This window comes from Gekko japonicus, unplaced genomic scaffold, assembly GCF_001447785.1.
Source record: "Gekko japonicus isolate JY-2015 unplaced genomic scaffold, Gekko_japonicus_V1.1 scaffold1518, whole genome shotgun sequence".
NCBI classification, from domain to species: Eukaryota; Metazoa; Chordata; class Lepidosauria; order Squamata; family Gekkonidae; genus Gekko; species Gekko japonicus.
Window position 1 is genome coordinate 56,354 of NW_015168092.1, and position 20,648 is coordinate 77,001.

Here is a 20,648-nt window from a genome sequence, read left to right on the forward strand (position 1 = left end):
GGGAGCAGAGCGTGATAAAGAGTGGGGAGGCACAACTCAAGGGGATGACAGCACATGTCAACCCTTTTCTCTTGCACGGACTCCTCTGCAAACAGAGCTCACTGAGTAGCGGGATAGTTCCTGCATCTCCCCACACCTCACCCCTACTCTGGTCCTGAGGGTTTCCTGACATGCCTCTACCTTTGAGAGCCATCAACCTCACACAAACTGATTTGCACTGCAATCCAGGATTCCAAGCACTGGTTTGCCCCCAGTTCAGAACTGGTTTGGAGAGCAAGCACAAACCACACTTCCCGGGTCCAGACACAACAGCAAGCTATAACTTGCCACGATATTTTGCGGCTCACTAGAGAAGGGAGTGTGTCATCCTACAAATTCCCCAGGCCCATTCACAGAGCAGCAAGATACGCTTTTAATTACATCAGAATCAAAACACTGTGTTTTGATATGCTGGGGCACTGTTCCCTCCTGTATTGTACTTTAAAATGCAATAGCTAGTGTGTGTTGATGTAAAAAAAAGCCTCTTTGTGCTCTGAAATGTTCCAAATATGTCCCCAATATGTCAAGGAAATTATGTCAACCCTTAATCTGCATAGAGTTATTTTTTTTAACCTGCTATCTTCTTTAAGATATCACAATCCTTTCATATGAAATTCAGAGAATGAGGTCCCATCTAACCACCCAATTCATTTCAGACAGTTTACACCCAGAAAAAGACTATGATTGCAGCCGTAAAGGAAACATGTAAGAGAGGAGGGTTCGTTGCAGAGAAAGTAAAGATTTCAGCAAAGCTTTTGACAGGGGTCCCCATGATGTCCTGATGGGTAAACTAAAGGACTGTGGACTGGATTCTAGGATTGGAGGATTCTAGAACTGGTTGGAGGACCGCACTCAGAGAGTAGTTGTCAGTGGCATTTCATTTGAATGGAGGGAGGTGTCCAGTGGGGTGCCGCAGGGCTCGGTTCTGGGCCCGATCCTTTTCAATATTTTATAAAGGATCTGGATGAGGGTGGGGTGGGGCTACTCATTAAATCTGCAGACGACACCAAATTGGGAGGAGCAGTGAACACACCAGAGGATATAGAGAGAGAATTCAACGAGATCTGAACACACTGGAAAAGTGAGCGGATGTGAATAAGATGCAATTTAGCAAGGATAAGTGCCAAATTCTACATCTGGGTAACAAAAATGAGGAACATGCATACTGGATGGGGGATATGCTTCTGGGTAGCAGTGTGTGTGAACAAGATCTTGGGGTATGGGTGGACCATAAGTTAAATATGAGCAGCCAGTCCGATGCAGAGACAAAAAAGGCTAATGTGATCTTGGGGTGTATCAGAGGCATAACATCCAAATCGCAAGATATCATAGCCCTGCTGTACACTGCATTGGTCAGGCTGCAGCTGGAGAATTGTGTGCAGTTCTGGAGGCCTCCCTTCAAAAAGGATGTGGACAGAATGGAGCAGGTGCAGAGGAGAGCGACGAGGATGATTGGGGGACTGAAGATCAAGCCCTGTGAGGAAAGGCTGAGGTATCTGGCAATGTTCAGTCTGGAGAAGAGGAGGTTGAGGGGGGACTTGACTGCTCTCTAAATATTTGAAGGGCTGTCACTTAGAGGAGGGCAGGGAGCAGTTCCTGTTGGCAGCAGAAGATTGGACTCACAATAATGGGTTTAAATTAAGGGCAGGAAGGTACCAGCTGGATATGAGGCGAAACTTTTTAACAGTAAGAGTTGTGTGCAACAGTAGAATCAGCTGCCTAGGGAGGTGGTGAGCTCCCCCTCACTGGCAGCCTCTAAGCAGCATCCAGACAAACACTTCCCAGGGATGCTCTAGGCTGATCCTGCACTGAGTAGGGGGTTGGACTAGATGGCCTGGATGGCCCCTTCCAGCTCTGTGATTCTATGATTCTGTGATCTAATCACCTGTCTGTTCGTTTTTACGTGAAAGCATCTGTATTTTTATTTTCCTAAGAAGGTCTAGTGAAAATCCAATAGAGAGCCAGTTTGGTGTCTAATCTTGGAGAACCGGGTTTGATTCCCCACTCCTCCACTTGCACCTGCTGATGTGACCTTGGGTCAGTCACAAGCTCTGGCACAGCTGTCCTTGAAAAAGAGCAGTTTGTGTCAGAGTTCTCTCAGCCCCACCCACCTCACAGGGTGTCTGTTGTGGGGAGGGGAAGGGAGGGAAAGGAGATTGTAAGCCGCTCTGAGACTCCGTGTGAAGGGCGGGGTATAAATCCAATCTCTTCTTCTTCTTCTTCTACTGATCCTTAACCATAATTAAGAAACTGGGAATGGGCTGCAGGCTCCTGTTAGTACAAAAACTGTTTTGCTTGTCTTAATCATGACTTAGCATGGTGCTCCAGAATTACTCAGGTTTCCATCTTGACTAGGGCTGGCCACAAAACCCTTACTTCAGCCCCTAGTTAAGATGGAAATTCGGATTAACTTTGAGATTAGAGCCACTTTAAGGCAAGCCAGAAACAGGAAGAGGGAAAGGCCAGCGAGCATGCTAGGTCTACCCATGAGATCAGTCGCACTACATTGACATAAGCCAGAGAAACAGACACACAAGAGTGAAACAAGCTTCCTAAATAGGCTGGGATGCAATTGAATTTCTCATCTCTCCTGGTTCAACCACAAAATCCTCATCTCAGTTTTTCTTCTGAAAACTGAACTTGAGTGCATTTTTGGGCGATTTCCAATTTCTTCATGTTCAAAATCTCCCCATAAATATGCGTTTTTCAACTTTATGCACCAATAAAACAGCACTACATAAATTATATACACAGTGCATATGCACTGCCTTGAAACCCCAAATTATCAATCCCAGTAATGAAAATGAGTGGACCGAAGCTGTTAACAATGAAAACACAAGAAAATGAAAAGGGACAGATCATCAAGCGGCCTTCTTTACGGCAGCACTAAACAATAATTTGTGGGCTGCTGAAAAACCAATCTTTGTAGCTAAGTACAGAACAGGTTCCTACAGAATACTCTACAGGCAGATAATCTGAAACTCTGAATTGATATACTGATGAGAAACCAAACACAAATATAAAGGAACTAGGAAAAAGGCCCGTTGTGGAAATAAATACAGCGGCCTCTAGAAAGAGGCTCTGGGCGGGTGCCCCGGCCTTGGACACTCAGTGTCAGTTTGCTGTGGCGACCTCAGCAGGGTATAATGACACTGAGTCCACCATTTTCTCCAGAGGAACTGATCTTTGCTACCTAAAGAACAGTTGTAATTTTGAGTGATCTCCAGCCCTCACTTGAAGATTGGCAACGATGGTTCCCCAGAAGGGAATAGTTGGTTTGGAGGGAGGAGTCTATGGCTTTGTACCTGTCTGAGGTCCCACGCCTCCTGAAACCTCACCCTCTCCAGGCTCCATCCCTCACATCTCCAGGAATTTCCAACCTGGAGTTGGCAACCCTATCTTCTTCCCAGCCAGTCATCAACCTACCTTTATTTCCCCCTCACCTGCAGCCTCTCCTGTGCTCTGAAGCCCTGACTGCTACGTCACATTGGCTGTCATACAGGGGCCACCTCAGCAGCATATAAGGATACAGAGCCCACCATTTTCTCCAGGGGAACTGATCTCTGCCATCTGGAAAGCAGTTGTAATTCTGAGTGATCTCCAGCCCTCACCTGGAGATTGGACACATTTTACCTAAGAACAGCAAAACTGTTTAGAATATTAGAGGCAAAAGCCAATCAAGTCGCATATGCAAACGACCTCTGTGTTCCGAGGCAGAGGCCAATGAGGCTGCATATGCAAATAACTTCTGTGTTCTGACTGGCTATGGGGGAGAGAGGAAAAGCAAAATGTTTAGAATGTTGGAGGCAGGACTCAGGCAAAGCAGTCAGTGGATAGGGAGACCCTCTGAATGACAGATCAGAGAGCAAACTGATTTTGGAGCGTGTGGCATGTTCTAGAGAAGTGCCACCACCATTCGGCTTTTATTGATAAGGGAGATGTCTCATAGGTTCTACCCTGTCTGACATTTATCTTATGTTTTAATGGACTCTAATCCTCCAGAACAAGGAAAGACAATTTATGGACTGCAGGCAGCCCATGAGATAATGCTGCCCAGTTCTGGAATTCCTTTCACCAACCCCTGGAACAGGACCCAGGCTCATCACTGGCAATTCCAGTGCTGCCACATCCGCCTCTCTGCTAAAGGGTTCTATACCCTATTCACCCTCTAAGTGCAAGAAAAACAAAGATTAAAGTTCATTAAAGTTTATGACCATTCCTAACCTACAGCATATAATTTTGCCGAAACTGGCCTTCAGCAACAGCATGCACCTACCTCTGCCCTCCCAGTTGGCCAGCCCTGCTACAATGATCACATTCCAGTAGATCCTCAACATTCCTTTTATAAAACACTGTGGCTAGGACTCTCCTCTGCTAAGTCCCCCCCCCACCTCCTCCAATGAAGAATGACTCAAAGGGGAAAAAGTCTCTGTTGAAGGAAGTCTTTTTCTGTGGGAGGAGGACTTGGTGGGTGGGAGTCATAATATAGAACAGGGTGATTTCAAGCAAGGGAAACCTTTACCTTTTTAAAGGAGTCATAGCATCAAATACTAGGGAGAAAGGCAAGCGAAAATAACCACTGCAACAAATTCTACAGCCTTCTAAATGCCTCTTCAAAGCAACTTCAGCTAGCTCTGCTACAGAAAGTCAGTAGAGAACAAGAGATCATGAGCTGCCTAAGCCATAAGAACTTCAGCTAATATTATTTTTATTAATACTAAATTGATGTAACATTAGGCTTAAAGAGCTCCATAAAGATCTGGCGACATAAGTTTAGTATTATTCCACCCTGAAAATGAGAGAGGCCCAAGGCTATTTGGTATGTTCATAACTGAGACAGTCGCAACAGTGTACTTCCTGCCCAGGATCCTAAATTTTCCACTGGTGGGAAGGGGACATTTTCATCAAAACCCCCCCAGAATACCCACATTGTTCCTGAGGGTCCACCAACCATCAGTGTATGATTTCAGGTGACACAGCTGGAGAGGGGAAATCCAAATTTATCAAGACCACAGCAATGCTCATGGAGGTTCTGTGAAGGTGTGAAGCCCAGTGTGATGGAGAGACAAAGAAGTTGTTAAGTATGCAGTCTGGCTGTTAAGTAGCTTCTGGGCTACTTTGAATATTTTTCCCAAGAGGAAAGGAGTCTCATTTCCCACCCAAAAAAGCAGCTGAGCTACTCATGCTCCCTTATGGCCTCAAAGTCCTATTCCTAGGCTTTTTTGCCTGCCAGGCACTTAAGTCCTGTTTGCACTGGGAAATTCAGGTTTAAGAGCTTGTGCAAGAAAAGTAAACTGAATCCAAAGATGTTTCGGTTCCACAACATGCTAGAGCAAAGTACAGAAGAGCTCTTCTGGCAGAAAAGACCGGAAACGAGTGATAATGTCTCAATGCTCAAGAAATGCGCTCATTGGTGAGAACATAAGCAACCTGGAAATTATATTCTGGATGTCTGAAGTTTTTAATTTTTTTTACTAAAGCAGCTCCACTTGTAACACATCAGAGAGCCACTTTGGTGTAGTGGTTAGGAGCATGGACTCTAATCTGGGAGAACCGGGTTTAATTCCCCACTCCTCCACATGCAGTTGCTGGTGTGACCTTGGGTCAGTCACAAGTTATCTCAGAGCTGTTCTCTCAAAGGCAGTTCTCGAAAGAGCTCTCTCAGCCCCACCTACCTCACAAGGTGTCTGTTGTGGGGAGGGGAAGGGAATGGAGATTGTAAGCCGCTCTGAGACTCCTTTGGGTAGTGGAGGGTGGAGTATAAATCCAATCTCTTCTTCCTCTCTTCTTCTTCATCACACTAGTGTAGCCTAGACGTTACCCAAGCATGAATTATTAAGACAAGGCAATCCTTTTCCAGGAGGGCTGCAGCTAGTATGCCTACTGAAGCTGTTAAAAGGTATTCTAAGCTACTGACACTATTTGTGCATCTATAAATCATGTGGGTCCTAGCAGCACCCCAAAGATCACTCAGGTGATCTTCAAGAAGGAATGTAAGCCCATCCAACATCACATACATAGTCCAAGTAACTTACCTACTTACAATATCATCATTTTGCCCAGATTCAGCTTCTAATTCACTAAGCCCCCATTAATGTTTTTACCCCAAGCACATATTCGTAATATCCACTGCTCCGATGAAAAGGACAGTTGGGAGTCATCCAAATACTGATTGACACCTCATCACAAATCACTCAGCCACCTCTCCCAAGAGTTTTATATGTCAATTAAAAAATAACATGGGAACAAAACAAAAAAAAACCCTGTTGCGACTGTCTCAGTTATGAATGGGGTGGGGGTGTTCTCTAGATGTATTTTCATAATGCTACCCCTGAGAGACACCCAGCAATGCAATGGGGTGGGAGTGTTCTCTAGATGTATTTTCATAATGCTAACTTATGCAGTTCAAAACACACAAACACACACCTGACTAAATGTTTGAGCAAAAATACTAGTTTTCGTACCCTCATCCTAGGAAACAGAAGATTTCGTTAGAGTGCGTCATCTATATAATCAGGAAAACCCTTCAAGGAGGGATTTATGTTAGACTCCAGATTGAAGGGCTACAAAATTCAGAAAGGAATGGAAGTGCGACATACCTTGCGCAAGCATGTTAAACTCCAAGAAGAGCGCTATGTGGTAAAGTTCCATAGCTTCTTCAGCTCTTGTCATGTTTGGCTTTCCTGCTACCAGAGCCTGAACTTCACTTAGACTCCCCACTGAAGGACTACTGTGCAAAATAGAGAGGTCCACCACGTCAGTATACATACAGTTTAAAATTACTCGCACGTATTTTTTTGGTATGATTGATTCATCCAGTATAATCCTAGTTGGAGTCCTTAGTGTTCGATCCGTGATTTCTTCACCAGTCCGTATTCTGCGCTGCAGCAGATGTCGGAAGAAGGGGGACCGTGATGAAATTACAGCTTTGTGCGCTCTGAGCTCCTCGTCTAGGCAGCTTTGACTCCCACCATAAGCTTCAACCAGTTCAGAGTCAGATGAAAAACTGAGAACCACGTCATAGTAGCACATGTAGTCCAAGAGCCCTCGCATGTCAACATCTAAAGAATTCGGTGTTCCGAATTCCTCACTAAGCTGCATGAGGATGTCAACGTTTTGAAACCGCGAATCCTCCATTCCAAACTCTCCTGTGTACAGGTAGTGTAACAAAGCAGAAAACATGGGCAGGTCTATGCCAGCGGTGTTGATATCCATTATAATCTCTGCACCGTACTCTGGTGAAGAAGAAAGCAGGGTCTTAAAAAAGGGACATCTCGCAGCCAAAATAGCACGATGCACGGGGAAACAAGTGTCTTGAAATATAAGATCTACATCCGTACAATATTTAAACTCATATAATTCAGCCATGTCTTTCTGTAACGTTCTGGCTTCTGGTCTTGCCAAACTAGCTTGTAGAGAAAGCTCTTTTAAGGCTGACGTTCCTTCATACTCTTCCACTAGTGCGTTGACGTCTCTGACATCCCAGCCTGAGAGGAGCTCACGCATCTGCTTGGCATGATCAGCAGACCGGCTAGACTTTCGGCGCTTAATGAACTTCTTTTTGAGGGTGGCCAGGCCGGAGCTTTTCTTTTTCTTGTCTTGAGGTTTCTCCTGCCCATGGTCGAGGCTGTACAGTTTGGATTCACAGCCATAGCCTTGATGAGAATAGGACGATGTTCCTGAAAAATGGAGAAGATAACCTCACTTAGACCAACACTGGATTTAATAGGGACAACACAGCAAAGGATTAAACTATAAAAACCAAAGCTTTCCGAGGAGCCATTGTGGTGTAGTGGTTAGAGCGTCAGACTAGGATCTAGGAGTCCCAGGCCTGAACCCCCACTCTACCATGGAAGCATGCCGGGTAACCTTAGAGCGGTCGCGCTCTTTGCCTAACCTACCTCATCTGGTTGTTGGGAAAAGAATATGGAGGGGAGGAGAACAATGAAAGCCGCTTTTGGCCCTCGTTGGAGAGAAATAGGTATAAATAAGGTAAATGAAAAGCAGTTTAAACCAGCCAAAGTAGGAGAAAACCTAGAATCAGCAAGATTTAGTCATCCCAGTCTTAACTAGCAAGTGGGCATAATTTCAGAGCAGCAGCCTTCAGGTTTTCAGACTACTTTTGATATCGATCCATAACATGGAGATTGGGGAGCAGTTTTTCCCTTCTGCACACCATGGGTCTAGCTCTTTTCTGCTTTTCTTAAAGAAAACATCACTGGTGTGATCTGTCTTCAGTCAACTTAACCCTGCTGTTCCAATCCACAAGCTGAAAGCCAATGTTTTAGATGAAAGATAAAACAATTTCAAAAAAAAAAATTGTTTCCTCTCTTTTGACATCAGCTCTAAAAGAGGGAACTGGCCTGAAACTATCTGGAATATGCAACTGAATGGAAAAGAACCCACTGATTTTCTTCTGTGGTTTTGCTATATTTATCTTTCTTGTCTTTTCATTCTTCCGCTTCTGAGGATTAACCGTGTATGCCATTTTTAACAGTTTCCCGTGGAAAGCCAATATAGCAAAACTTTTTTTCAAGATCCACAAATGCAGCACACACAGAAAAAGAAACAATGCAAGCCATTATGCACATTCAGCTTTTACTGCTTCAATGCACGTGACATTCTGTGAGGAGCTGGTATCTAAAAACCTCATGCTAGCTCCTATAAAGGTCACGCTGGCACCTCAGATTCTGAAATACTTCTAGCCCCATGATGGACCTAGGGAACACCATATCTCTCTTGAATTTGTTTCAAGTTCGGTGGCTTAAAAATGATTCTGTAACTTGGCATACCTGTTAACTTACTAGTAGTACTTCTATGTATGAGTGTCCCATACCTCTGTAAGCCTTCTTAAACCCACAGGTGCCTTTCACCTCTGTCCAATTCTGCAGAGTATTTCAATTGACTAGCAAAGACTATTTTTGCTTGGAACACCAAAAACCAAACCATGGTGAAGAACGGCTTTGAGGCCACTTAGGCAAGGTATTGGGTCCCTGTTACCAATCTGAGCATGGTGTCTTTTTCCAAGAAACCAAGCAGGCAATCATATTAAGTCTGTGGACCCTGCTAAGCAACAGGTTTAATCTTCTAAGAAATCCTTTTGTTCTAAGCCATTTCAAATGTGAAGTTGTCTGCCTGGATCCAGGCTATAAACCTTACCTATGGGATTCTTTCACCAGCACCCTGCTTAAAACTTATTCTCTGTGAGCAAATCCCATGAGGGCAAAGACAACCCACAACTTGCTTCTTGTGCATCAAGCAAGATTCAAAGGAAATTAAACCCAAGCACAATCCAACTCATTCTCACTGATTTGCAAACATTTGCAACTCTCAAAATGACAGCAGACTTAGAAAAGAGCCTAAAACAAACGGCTGCATACTGTTAAGTTCACACACACCCAGCCGCATTGCCCTCTTCCTCTAGGGCTGCATTTCTTCTTTGAGGCTTTAAGAGATGTACCACTGTTTTCACTGAACCAACATCCACCACCCTGTTTAAATCCAGCCCCACAGGGGTTTGCTTTTCAGGACAGAGCTGGGAAGTAGACATGGAGATCGCTCTTCACCTGTCCTGGTCATCCAACCGTTAAGAGGCAACTTTCCTTGCTCCATTAGGCAAGCTGCTTGCTTCTACTTAGCCTGCTACTGAGACAAGTGGGATCTGTAGCCACGCTCCATCCTTACCTCTATGAGTTCATGTCAACATACAGTCCCTAGCCTAGTTGTTTCTAGCCCCCCCCCCCCCCAGTTTGGGGCAAAGGTGGTGTAACAGATGCTCCCCTTCTTGCTGTTTTCTTCCGTTTTTTGTGATCAAAAGGCTATACACTGCATTACTCTTGTACACCAGAGCCCAGGAACCTCTCAGTTGATTGCATCAGATGTCAGCATAATCACTGGATGACTCCTCTGGTGATGACAGGTAACTGATTCCACAAACCAGATCCAACAATTCGAGCCTGAGCTTTTGTCAAATAAAGCTTTGCTTTTGGGGTACAAAAGTGCCCAATACAACTCCCCCTGACCTTGGGAGAAACATCGGACGCTTTCGCAAATGCTAAATAATGCAGCTTCAATCCACTTCAGTGAGTGCTTGCAAGGGGATTTTGGCATTCCACACAATAAATTCCAATTGCAAAGAGCATGGAAAGTGGATTGAAAGTGCGCTATTTAGTGTATGTGAAAGCACCTATTATTGGCTTTGAATCCTGGCATGGGAAAAAAGTTACCTTCTTTGACTGGCAGCCCCAACCCAGCAAAACTCCTCAAAACTGTCAAGAAAACAATGAAAATTTGACAGCTGTTGAGTACTAATCAGCTCCTCTCTGGCCTTTCTCCAAGGACTTGGAAATTATAAGAAGATTCTTGTCAGCACCTCTTGCTAAAAACTACACTTTTATTTTCTTTTGCAACTGTTTTCTTTCCTCTCTGGCCTTTCTCCAAGGACTTGAAAATTATAAGAAGATTCTTGTTAGCACTTCTTGCTAAAAACTTCACTTTTATTTTCTTTTGCAACTGTTTTCTCCCTTTCCCTATACTTCTCTCTGTGCCTGTGTCATGTGTGTTGTGCCGTCAAGTCACTTCCAGCTTATGGCAACTGTAGGAATTAACGACCTCCAAAACATCCTTATCATTAATAGCCTTGCTCAGATCTTGTGAACTGAGGTCCATGGCTTCCTTTATTAGTCAATCTATCTCATGTTGGCTCTTCTTTTCCTGCTGCCTTCAACTTTTCCTAGCATTATTGTCTTTTCCTATGACTCTTGCCTTCACATAGAGTAACAAAGTATGGTGGCCTCAGTTCAGTCATTGTGGCTTCTAGGGAGAGTTCAGGCTTGATTTGATCTGGAACCCTCTTGTTGTATCTCTTTGGTGGTTCGCAGATCCACAAAACTCTCCTTCAGCACCACATTTCAAAAGAATCAACTTTCTGTGCTTAATGGCCTTAAAAACCTGTACTGAATTACTCCATCATTGCTGACCACTACCACAAACCTAAACAGCTCAGGTTTTATTCTGCTGGAAACCAAGGTGATGAGCCTTAAGAAGACAGTGATGAAAAATGGATGCAGGAATCTCCCTCTGTGGGAACTCATCCCTACATATTTCACCCCTCCCCCAATTTCGAAGAGAATCCAGAGTCTACCAGGAGATCAGAAGTGTTTATATTACTATATTACATGTATTGCCTAATCCCCATGATCGTGGGGCTCTAGGTGACATACAGATTTAAAACCATTAAAAAACATAGAACCATATCCAGCATACTATACAGTAATTAAAGGCAAGTGGCGAAATTTTTTTGCAGTTCCCTCCCATATCTGGTCTGTGGGTGCTTCGTACGTACAGGGAGGGAGTAAACTCCACAAGGAATAGGGGTCGAGGTAGGGTGCCAGCTATGATGTAAACCATTGCTGTCCTATAATGTAAGCCATCGCGTGGCAGAACACCTCTGCCTTACAGGCCCTGCGGAACTGCATAAGACCCCGTAGGGCCCTGATATTGTTTGGCAGAGTTTTCTACCAGGTCGGGGCCAGGGACAAAAAGGCCCCGGCCCTGGTTGAGGACAGCCAGATATCTCCAGGGCCAGGGACCACCAGCCAAGTTGTTCTGTGAAGAGTGTAATGCTCTCCTGGGGGTGTAACGGAGGAGGCGGTCCTGCAGATACATCGGTCCCAGACCTTGAAGGTCATTACCAGAACCTTGAATGTGACTCAGTGTTCCATTGGAAGACAGTGCAACTGGTGCAGCACAGGTCAAGTATGCGCATTCTGCGATGTTCCTGGTAGTACATGCACTGCCACATTCCGGATCAGTTGGAGCTTCCGGGTCAGTCTCAAGGGCAGGCCAGCGTAGAGTGAGTTACATTTAGCCTAGAGGTGACCGTCGCATGGATTACTGTGGCCAGGTCAGAGCGCGACAGGAAAGTAGTAAATGAAACACTTCCGGAAATGGCAGTCCTTGGTGAATTAATCCAGCATGAGCAAGCAACACTTAACACCGGAGGAACGTTTTGTTTTTCCTGCATTCCTGAGGCTTCCCCAAGTAGGCAGAAGCCTCCCTCTTTAGTTACTCTCTGCTGTTCCAAAGAAAACTGAACTAAAAGGGACTTGCTGCAAAATAGTCAAGCAGGAACTGAGGCTTCAAAGGAAAGATTTACCTTGAGCAAGAACAATCATGTTATTAATTCTGATGGTCAAAGAATGAGACATTTTAATAAACCACTTATTTCAAGTTTGTGCCGGAGGCAAACGCTTACAAAATCACGGCATTATAATGCCACTGTTCATTTTTGAAATACCAGCATTTGCCAGCTTCCAGTCCCACAGGTGAAAAAAGGCAGCCTTGATTTTGGATAAGCACATCTCCTACTTTGAATTGACCTTTTGTTTTGTGACAGCACAGAGAAATACAGTATTTTGTCCACGAGACACTGGCCTATAAAATGCTGTGGAAAATATCTTCTTGCTTCTGAGCTGATGGTATTTTTAGAGGCACACAACAAGGTAATAAGTAACTTGAGACCTAATTCTACCTACTTCTAATGCATCTGTACTCTCATTTGGGGAGGGGATTAGACACTATTTCTTTAACAAGCCCTAAAACTTTCTAGAGCTGCTTCTGCATAGAACTCCATGACCAGAGAAAGGCTAAGAACAACAGGCTAGGTATCATCACCATGGTCAATTGCAAAAGTATTTCAGTTTTGCCTAGATTGAGTTTTAATTTATATGACCTCAAATCCAGCCTGTCATTGACTCCAGGCACCTGGTCAGAACATCAGCTGCTGCATAGAAGAAAAGGAGAAACAGCTGGTTGCCATCAGTCTATTGATGTCAATGTCCTTCTGATCTCCAGATCACCTCACGCAGTATCTTTAGGTAGTTACCAACAGCCTTGCAGAATCCTGAGTGCAAATTCCACAAGGCAGTCCACAGATCTCATAGGAGCATTTTCTGGCACCCTCTCACCTAGCAGAACTTGAACCAATGGAGCATGAAGACTCCTATCTCTCCCTTAAGCAAGCAGTCTGGGAGGATGAAGACAAGGTGACCAAGCCAATTTCAGTTCCAGAACTAGGCCAGTAGTCCAGTAAGCTGGAGTGGTCTGTAACAATCAATTCCATGCAGGAGTATCTGGAGTCATGCCACCCCCACCTCACACTAGAGTATCTTGCCCTCAAGGGAAGATGTAAAATTGGCTGATAAGCTGAAAAAATTATTTAAAGCATTTTTATGCCTCCTTTCCGCCCGAGTAGGGTCCCAAGGGTGGCACACATAAAAGCATTTGAATGTCTGAATAATTAAAAACATTTAAAATGATTAAACAATTCAATAAAAACATGTAAACAAACACCAGATCCAAGGAGGAGGGCCAATAAATGTCATCTGGGATATACCAAACCAAACAAAAAAGTCTTCACCCGCTGGCAGAAGACACCAGTAGAGGGAGACGGACAAATCTCCCTGGGGAGAGAGTTCCAAAGTTTTGGTGCCACGACGGAGAAAGCCTTTTCTTGGGTCGTCATCACCTGTCTAACCTTCGATGGCAGGGGCAACTGAAGCAGTATCTCCAAAGACGGCCTGAGTATCCGAATAGGTTCAAAGGGGAGGAGGCAGTCCTTCTGGTACATTGGTCCCAGGCCATGCAAGTCTTTAAAGGTCAATCCCAGCACCTCGAATTGTGCCCAGAAGCAAGCTGGAAGCCAGTATAGATGGAAAGACTCGAATGATATGTGACCTGTGACTCACTCCAGTCAGCATTCTTGCACCAACTGCAAGTTCTGGACAGTCTTCAACTGCAGCCCCATGTAAAATTCATTGCAGCAATCTAATCTAGATGTTACCAGGGCACGCACCACAGTGGCAAGATCTTTGCTGCCCAGAAGGGCTGTACCTGGCCCACCAGCTTAAGCTCGTGAAAGGCACTCCTGGCCACTGCTGCCACCTGTTTATCCAACAGGAGGCCTCTGTCCAGGAGCACCCCCAAACTGCAAACCTGCTTCTTTAAGGGGAGTACTACCCCATCCAGAACAGGGGGATACCTCATTTCCTGGGTCAGACCTGATCTAAGGAGAGCTGCTTCATCACTGTCTCCTCAGAGAGGTGGGGGTATGGCTCTAACAGTCTTTATAGGGCATTCACCATCTTCTGCGTCCAACTGCCAATGGCCCCTGGGTCAGATGTGATTAGCCAGGGTGGGCAAGTGACGCACATACCTGTAGTAGGCTTCACCTCTCCAGAACTATGCCAGGCATTAATTCTCTGGAAGACTGTAGAGCTATTCCAGAAGCTATAGAGCAGATCTCAGTAACAGCAAAGCAAAAATACATATACCTTCTTTTACGGACAGTAATCCTCCTGTAGATTCAGGAAGGTAATGACAATAGCAAATGAAAGTTTCAGAAGAGGTCATATTTACATAACAGCTACAATTTGCCCTAGAATACCACTGGCTGAATGCTTTGGTGGGGGAAAAAAGGGTTCCCCTCCCCCCAACAATAGCAAGAAACAGCAATATATATTTAAAAAAAAAATCTACTAGAAAAGTTCAGTTCTACTGAAAAGATATCTAACTGGAACAACATCATTAAGATACTATTCTAACACAGGTAAAATGAAAGCTATATTCACAGGAAACACCATGAATGAGGTTAACACACATACTGTATACTTAAATAAGTCACCTTTTGGTTTTGCACTTAATAATGAGGCATTGTTTTTTGAAAAAGTGAAAAATAAACATGGTAAAAAAATAATGATGAGGCATTGTTCAGACCCAATGCTGAACTATGATTAAATGTTATGTGAACTAATCTGGAAGGCGCCTTGAGCTCATGCTCATCAGGCACAACTAAGAACCATGAAGTGGTCAACACACTCCCCAGTGCCATGTGCAGCATTTCTGGGACATGAGAACACTGGAACGTAAGGATTCTCTTCATGATGGAGATGGAGGCCTAGTTAAGTCAACAACAGGCAGTTGGATGCCTCTCAAATTTCACAAGCACAACCATCCGGAGTTACATTGCCTCTATACACAGAAGTTCCAGTTAACCATCATGTATAATGGTTGATCAACATTTTCTCATGAACTTGGCAATTAGCTTAGTTTGTATTCAAAGCAGAACTGAATGTCACCACATCTTACAGTAGTGAACCCCACAAGTATGGTTTGCATGAGAAACTTCTTTTGTTGGTCCCAAACTCACAGACCACTTTCATTGAACGACCCCAATTTCTAATACTGAAACAGGATCAAAGAAACTACACTTCTAACCTATTAGTAACTTTAAAAATCTCAATCATGCCTCCACACCTATAAAGTGGATGGTGCCAAGTCACTGTCTCAAGGCCTCCAGTGAGCATCATGACTCTGAATCTGAGTCCGACTCTGAATCTGAACCCATGCTTTCCAAAGTCCAACCTCTTTCTATTACACTGGCTCCAATCATGACATTCAACCATATCATACCTGCAAAATTAGTTTAGAAGGGGAAGAAAACAGAAAATATGCGAGAACTGATAAGGCCACAGTGGTTTTAACAATATGAACTGTTGTCAACTGGAAACGGCATGACCATACCAGGTTATCAAACTGTAGTTCTTTTTGCACTCATCTTACATCTATTGAGTTCCTTGTTTTCTGTTACAAACTTTGCAAGACAACCTATGACCTGAACAGCCTAATCTAACACAGATAGGCAAGGTGGAGTTTAAAAGCTTACCTATGAATGTCTGCTGTGCCTGAGAATTTCCCCCTACCCTTGGGGAACACGAATGAGGGTAGTTCGAAGCATTAGCACCCATTTTCTTCAGTCACTCAGGCATTCCACTTGCTGGCTCATCCGCGCACAGTCCCATGATCCATTATAAAACTTCAGACAGTGTTCAAGTAGGTTCTTCGCCTTCATTTCTGAACAAAAGACATCATCATTATTTTCCTAACACACATATTTTGTTAATACTGTAGTTGCACAATGGTTCATCTTTTTAGTATGAACATCCATTATTCACCTGACCCTTTTGATAACAGATTGGCTGTTAAGCCAAGTACAATAAAAACAAAACGTTACAGTAAACTAATTTACTTGTTCACAAGTTTGCAACACCTGAGTATGGCTGGTAACAATAGGATATTTTGCAGGTCACTGAAAGCAACTCGACAGCACAACACACATACAATTTACTTGTACTGGGCTGCACACTTTTTCACTGATAAAAGAGGGAGAAAGGGCCCTCATGACCAACAAAAGGGCTATGCTAAGGATCATAGCACCTGTGTAGATAAAAGCCACATGGGACAGTGATTACAGTGAGTGCGGGAACCAGACAAAATTGACCAGGAAAGCAGGTAAGAACCAACCTACTGTTTCAAGTTAATTTTGCACACATACATACAGTGATGTATGGTGTAAAGTGGTGCTTTGGACCCACCTACACTACTAACAGTAAAGGTCCATGAGGCTGGGAGACACAGTTGGAATACCTGAACTTACCAAATATTTTGCCACATTCTAGTAACATGCAGGATCCTGTACATGCAGCAACAAAGGCACTGCCTTATCTGTAGTGCTTAGAGAGCCAAACAAAAGGATGACAACAGTGGAGACTGACTGGGTTGGGTAAGTGAAACTGCAAATTGATTTTTAATATTCCATGCAGCTCTGAGCACATGACCCTGACATTACAGACATTTCCTACTGTGATGAGTCATTTCTTTTTGCAGGATACCTTGTTGGCATGGAGAAAAACTTAATATATCTAAAGCTATTCAGACAAGTTCCATTTATTAAAATGACCCACTGACATTGGTGATATTATATGGGGAGGAAGACAAGAGTGGTTCTGGTCTAAGAAAGCAAAAGGAGAGTATATGCTAAGGGATTCTTTTTTTAACAGTTTCCAAGGAGAACCAGCACTGATTCTTTTACAAATAAAATTTTCAATCACAGAATCTGAAAGGGTCAGACGTAAGCTACTTATTTGCTTTACTGTTTTCAACTCTGTCTTCATGATTATTCCTGCCCTCCCCGCAAAGCAGGCTCAGGGCAGCTTCCAACAGCAAATACAGAATAAAAGCATAAATAATACAGAATTAAAACACATTTAAATGAGTACATTACAAAATTACAGAATACTGGCGGCAGTTAAAAATCAAATGAATGAGATGCTTTCAAATGAAAGTGCTTCGATGTTATTCCCCGTGAAGTGTTAGATGCTATTCTGCTCATTCTTGAGGCAGCTGCTCGATGTCAACATTACGGGCCGTGCACCAAGGTGGCGAATTAGGGCAGGGGCGGCCCCAAATTGTATGCTTGGCGGAAGAGCTCCATCTTGCAGGCCCTGCGGAACTGTGAGAGGTCCCGTAGGGCCCTGATCTCCTCCGGGAGCTCGTTCCACCAGGTAGGGGCCGCCACCGAAAATGCCCCGGCCCTAGTAGCAGCTAGCCTGGCCTCTTTCGGGCCAGGGAGGGTCAACTGATTTTGAGACCCAGACCGTAGTGCTCTCTGGGGTATATACGGGGAAAGGTGGTCCCGTAGGTATGTTGGACCCCAGCCATATAGGGCTTTAAAGGTAAGAACCAGCACTTTGAAGCGGATTTGGTATGCTATTGGCAGCCAGTGCAGTGTCCTCAGCACAGGCCGTCTAGGGAGACCCATCAACAGCCTGGCTGCGGCATTCTGCACTAGCTGCAGCTTCCGAATCTGCGACAGAGGCAGCCCCATGTAGAGAGCGTTACAGTAGTCTAGTCTTGAGGTGACCATTGCGTGGATCACTGTAGCCAGGTCAGCATGGTCAAGGAAGAGAACCAGCTGCCTAATCAGCCTCAGATGATAAAAGGCCGACTTGGCAGTGGCCGCTACCTGGGCCTCCATAGTAAGGGATGGATCAAGGAGCACTCCCAAACTCCAAACCTCCGGCGCTGGGACCAATGAGGCCCCCCCAAATTATGAATTCACTGTTCAGGTCAAATCAAAGTCAAAGCTAAAATTCTTATTTATGTGTTTCCTCTTACATGGAAGGGATATTTTAATCAGCAGTCTGATATAGAATGAACAAGTAATTCAAGGGACTCTACAGAGAGTGATAGTAAAACTGAGGTGTGCCAGTGACCTCTGTGGGAGAGAGTCAAATTCTGATGAAACAGATTAGTGGACAACCATGTTCACTGCACATGATGCATACTTCTCTGGATGCCAAAATTAGTATGCCAACAGTTCTCAGTGCCTTTGTTTTTTTCCTTGAAAACCAGTTTGGTGTAGTGGTTAGGAGCGTGGGAGAACCGGGTTTGATTCCCCATGCCTCCACATGCAGCTGGTGTGGCCTTGGGCCAGTCACAAGCAGGGTTCCCTCTAAGCTGTGGAGTCCTGTGAGCAAAAATTCTACTTTCTGAGCTACCGGCATTAAAGTTGTGAGCAAGTGATTTGGCTACTGCATAAATTTGTTTGCTCTGGAGCCATCTTTCCTGAGCTAAGACAAAAATCTGCGAGCCAGAGGTTAAAAAACTGTGAGCTAGCTCACACCAACTCAGTTTAGAGGGAACACTGGTCACAAGTTCTTTCAGAGCTGTTCTCTCAAAAGCAGTTCTCTCAGAGCTCTCTCAGCACCACCTACCTCACATGGTGCCTGTTGTGGGGAGGGGAAGGGAAAGGAGATTGTAAGTCACTCTGAAACTCCTTTGGGTACTGAAGGGCAGGGTATAAATCCAATCTCCTCCTCCTCTTAAATGTACATCATGTAAGGGGAAAACATGCTAAACTGACTTGGATTCAGCAGTGTTTCCATGGGAAGAAGGATTTCTACCTGTGAAGTATGATTTCCTTAAATCAACCCTCCTGCATCAGCCCAAAATACAAATTCAGGCTACCACAGGATAGGGGAAGAAAGAACTCCCAGGTGGAAATCCTTCTACCCACAGAAACACTGTGCTGAATCCAAACCATTGTTTTTACATTTATTTCTACTGGAATAATACCTGCAAAATTTCCACATAAAACTCTGGATTTGTCTGAACAGAATATAAACCACACTAGATTTATTTTTCCCTAATCAAATATTTCAGTTCAACTCTCTATTGCTATTGGGACAGAAAAATTAACACGGGGTACTTTAGAAAATTGTTTTAAATTTAAGTCAAAATAAGCATGCTAAATCAGATCTTGTTCTATTTAGGGCACTGGGAAGTTTTCTAATTTATATTTTTCTGGGAAACCCACATCACTGTTGCCTGGAAAGAAGAGCAGTATTTTCTCTTTGCTGTATTTCAAGCTTCAGCTTAATCCCTCACTGCGGTTCCCAAAAATGACCTGAGAGAACTTGGCCTATGTAGTACAATACAGCGGCAATCCTCAGCCCTGGTTCAAAATACGAGAGGCTGCTCCATCAGTTGCCACAGTTTGCAATAAAAGAGAGCTAATTAAGAGCCCTGCTGCACAGACAGAACACAGATCTGTAAATCTCCTTTTACCAGCCTTAAAAAGGGGGGGGGGAGAGAGAGAGAGAGAGAGAATGAAAGATCCCAGATACCGATGTTTTGAACTTCCAAAACTAGTTGCTTACTTATGGACTTTGCCCCTTCTCTGGTTCACGGACATCTACAGCTTTAATTAGTACTATTGCTACTAGGGTCAACGTACTTGAACATGAAGGTAAAAACCATGTAACCCAACCAATTGTTTTTTAAACAAACTCAGATGTGTGGCAGAGAAACTATGTTTGTAGAACCAGCTGCAGGACTACAATACCTCTGTCAAGATCATCTTAATTACCTTGCTGGATCAGGCCAGAGTCCATATATCCCATCAGCAGTCAAACCAGGAGTGTTAATAATTAGCATGAACACATTATAGGCATGCTTAAACAGCCAGCCACCATATCAGTGGTAAATCATCTGGCAACAGGAAGGGGGGTGGGAATGCTTCTGTGACCAAAGGAATTCACAGTGTTGCATCACTGCAGTTAAATTCTTCCAGACCTTGTGATTATGGCTGCTGGTAAGCAAAGTACTGTGAAGTCATAGCTTGTTAATTTCATTCAGTAGGGCAACACAGGCAATTTATATGGTCAACATAGAAAAATATAGTAGGGATATGGTGCGACTGAACAACAATGGTTTCTGGACAAGCACTAGTGCCCTTATTCCTGCAGCAGTATTTTTAACCTACGGTATTCTCTTAACTGATACCACAAATATAATTGCAGTCGTCCTCGAGATTTGCCTCATGATTTAATGTAAAACAGAGAGAGAGAGAGAGAGAGAGAGAGAGAGAGAGAGAGAGAGAGATTTGCCACATGAAGCAAGCAATTTTTTTCCTAGGGTGTGGATTGCCACCTGCACAACTGAAACTGCCCTTAGATGGGATAAACTTCTGTTTTGCTTACCAGCAAGACTGCTTTTGGCTCCAAATCCAAGATTCTTATTACAAAGTTATCATCTCTCCTATATTATAAAAGGGTTTTGGGTGCCAGAATTCTAAAATGCGCCCCGTTAGTGTATGGGCGGAAAAAATGCCACTCAGACGCTGCCTGCGATGACTGGCTCCCTCATCGAACCTGGCCTGCCATTGGCTGGGTGGCTGGGAGGGGAGGGGGCCAGTCATCGCCGCAAGC

General features: G+C 44.1%; 1 protein-coding gene across 1 annotated transcript in view; it reads right to left on the bottom strand.

Annotated features, from left to right (window-relative positions):
• BTBD7 (BTB (POZ) domain containing 7) overlaps positions 1-15,900 on the bottom strand; it is a 68,495-nt gene extending 52,595 nt beyond the window's left edge. The window contains exons 1-2 of the mRNA XM_015414739.1: positions 15,764-15,900; positions 6,639-7,718 (exon numbers count right to left, since the gene is read on the bottom strand). Coding sequence (XP_015270225.1) covers positions 6,639-7,718; positions 15,764-15,845 — 1,162 coding nt within the window. The 5' untranslated portion in view covers positions 15,846-15,900. The remainder of the gene's footprint in view (positions 1-6,638; positions 7,719-15,763) is intronic.
• Positions 15,901-20,648: the final 4,748 nt, after the last annotated feature.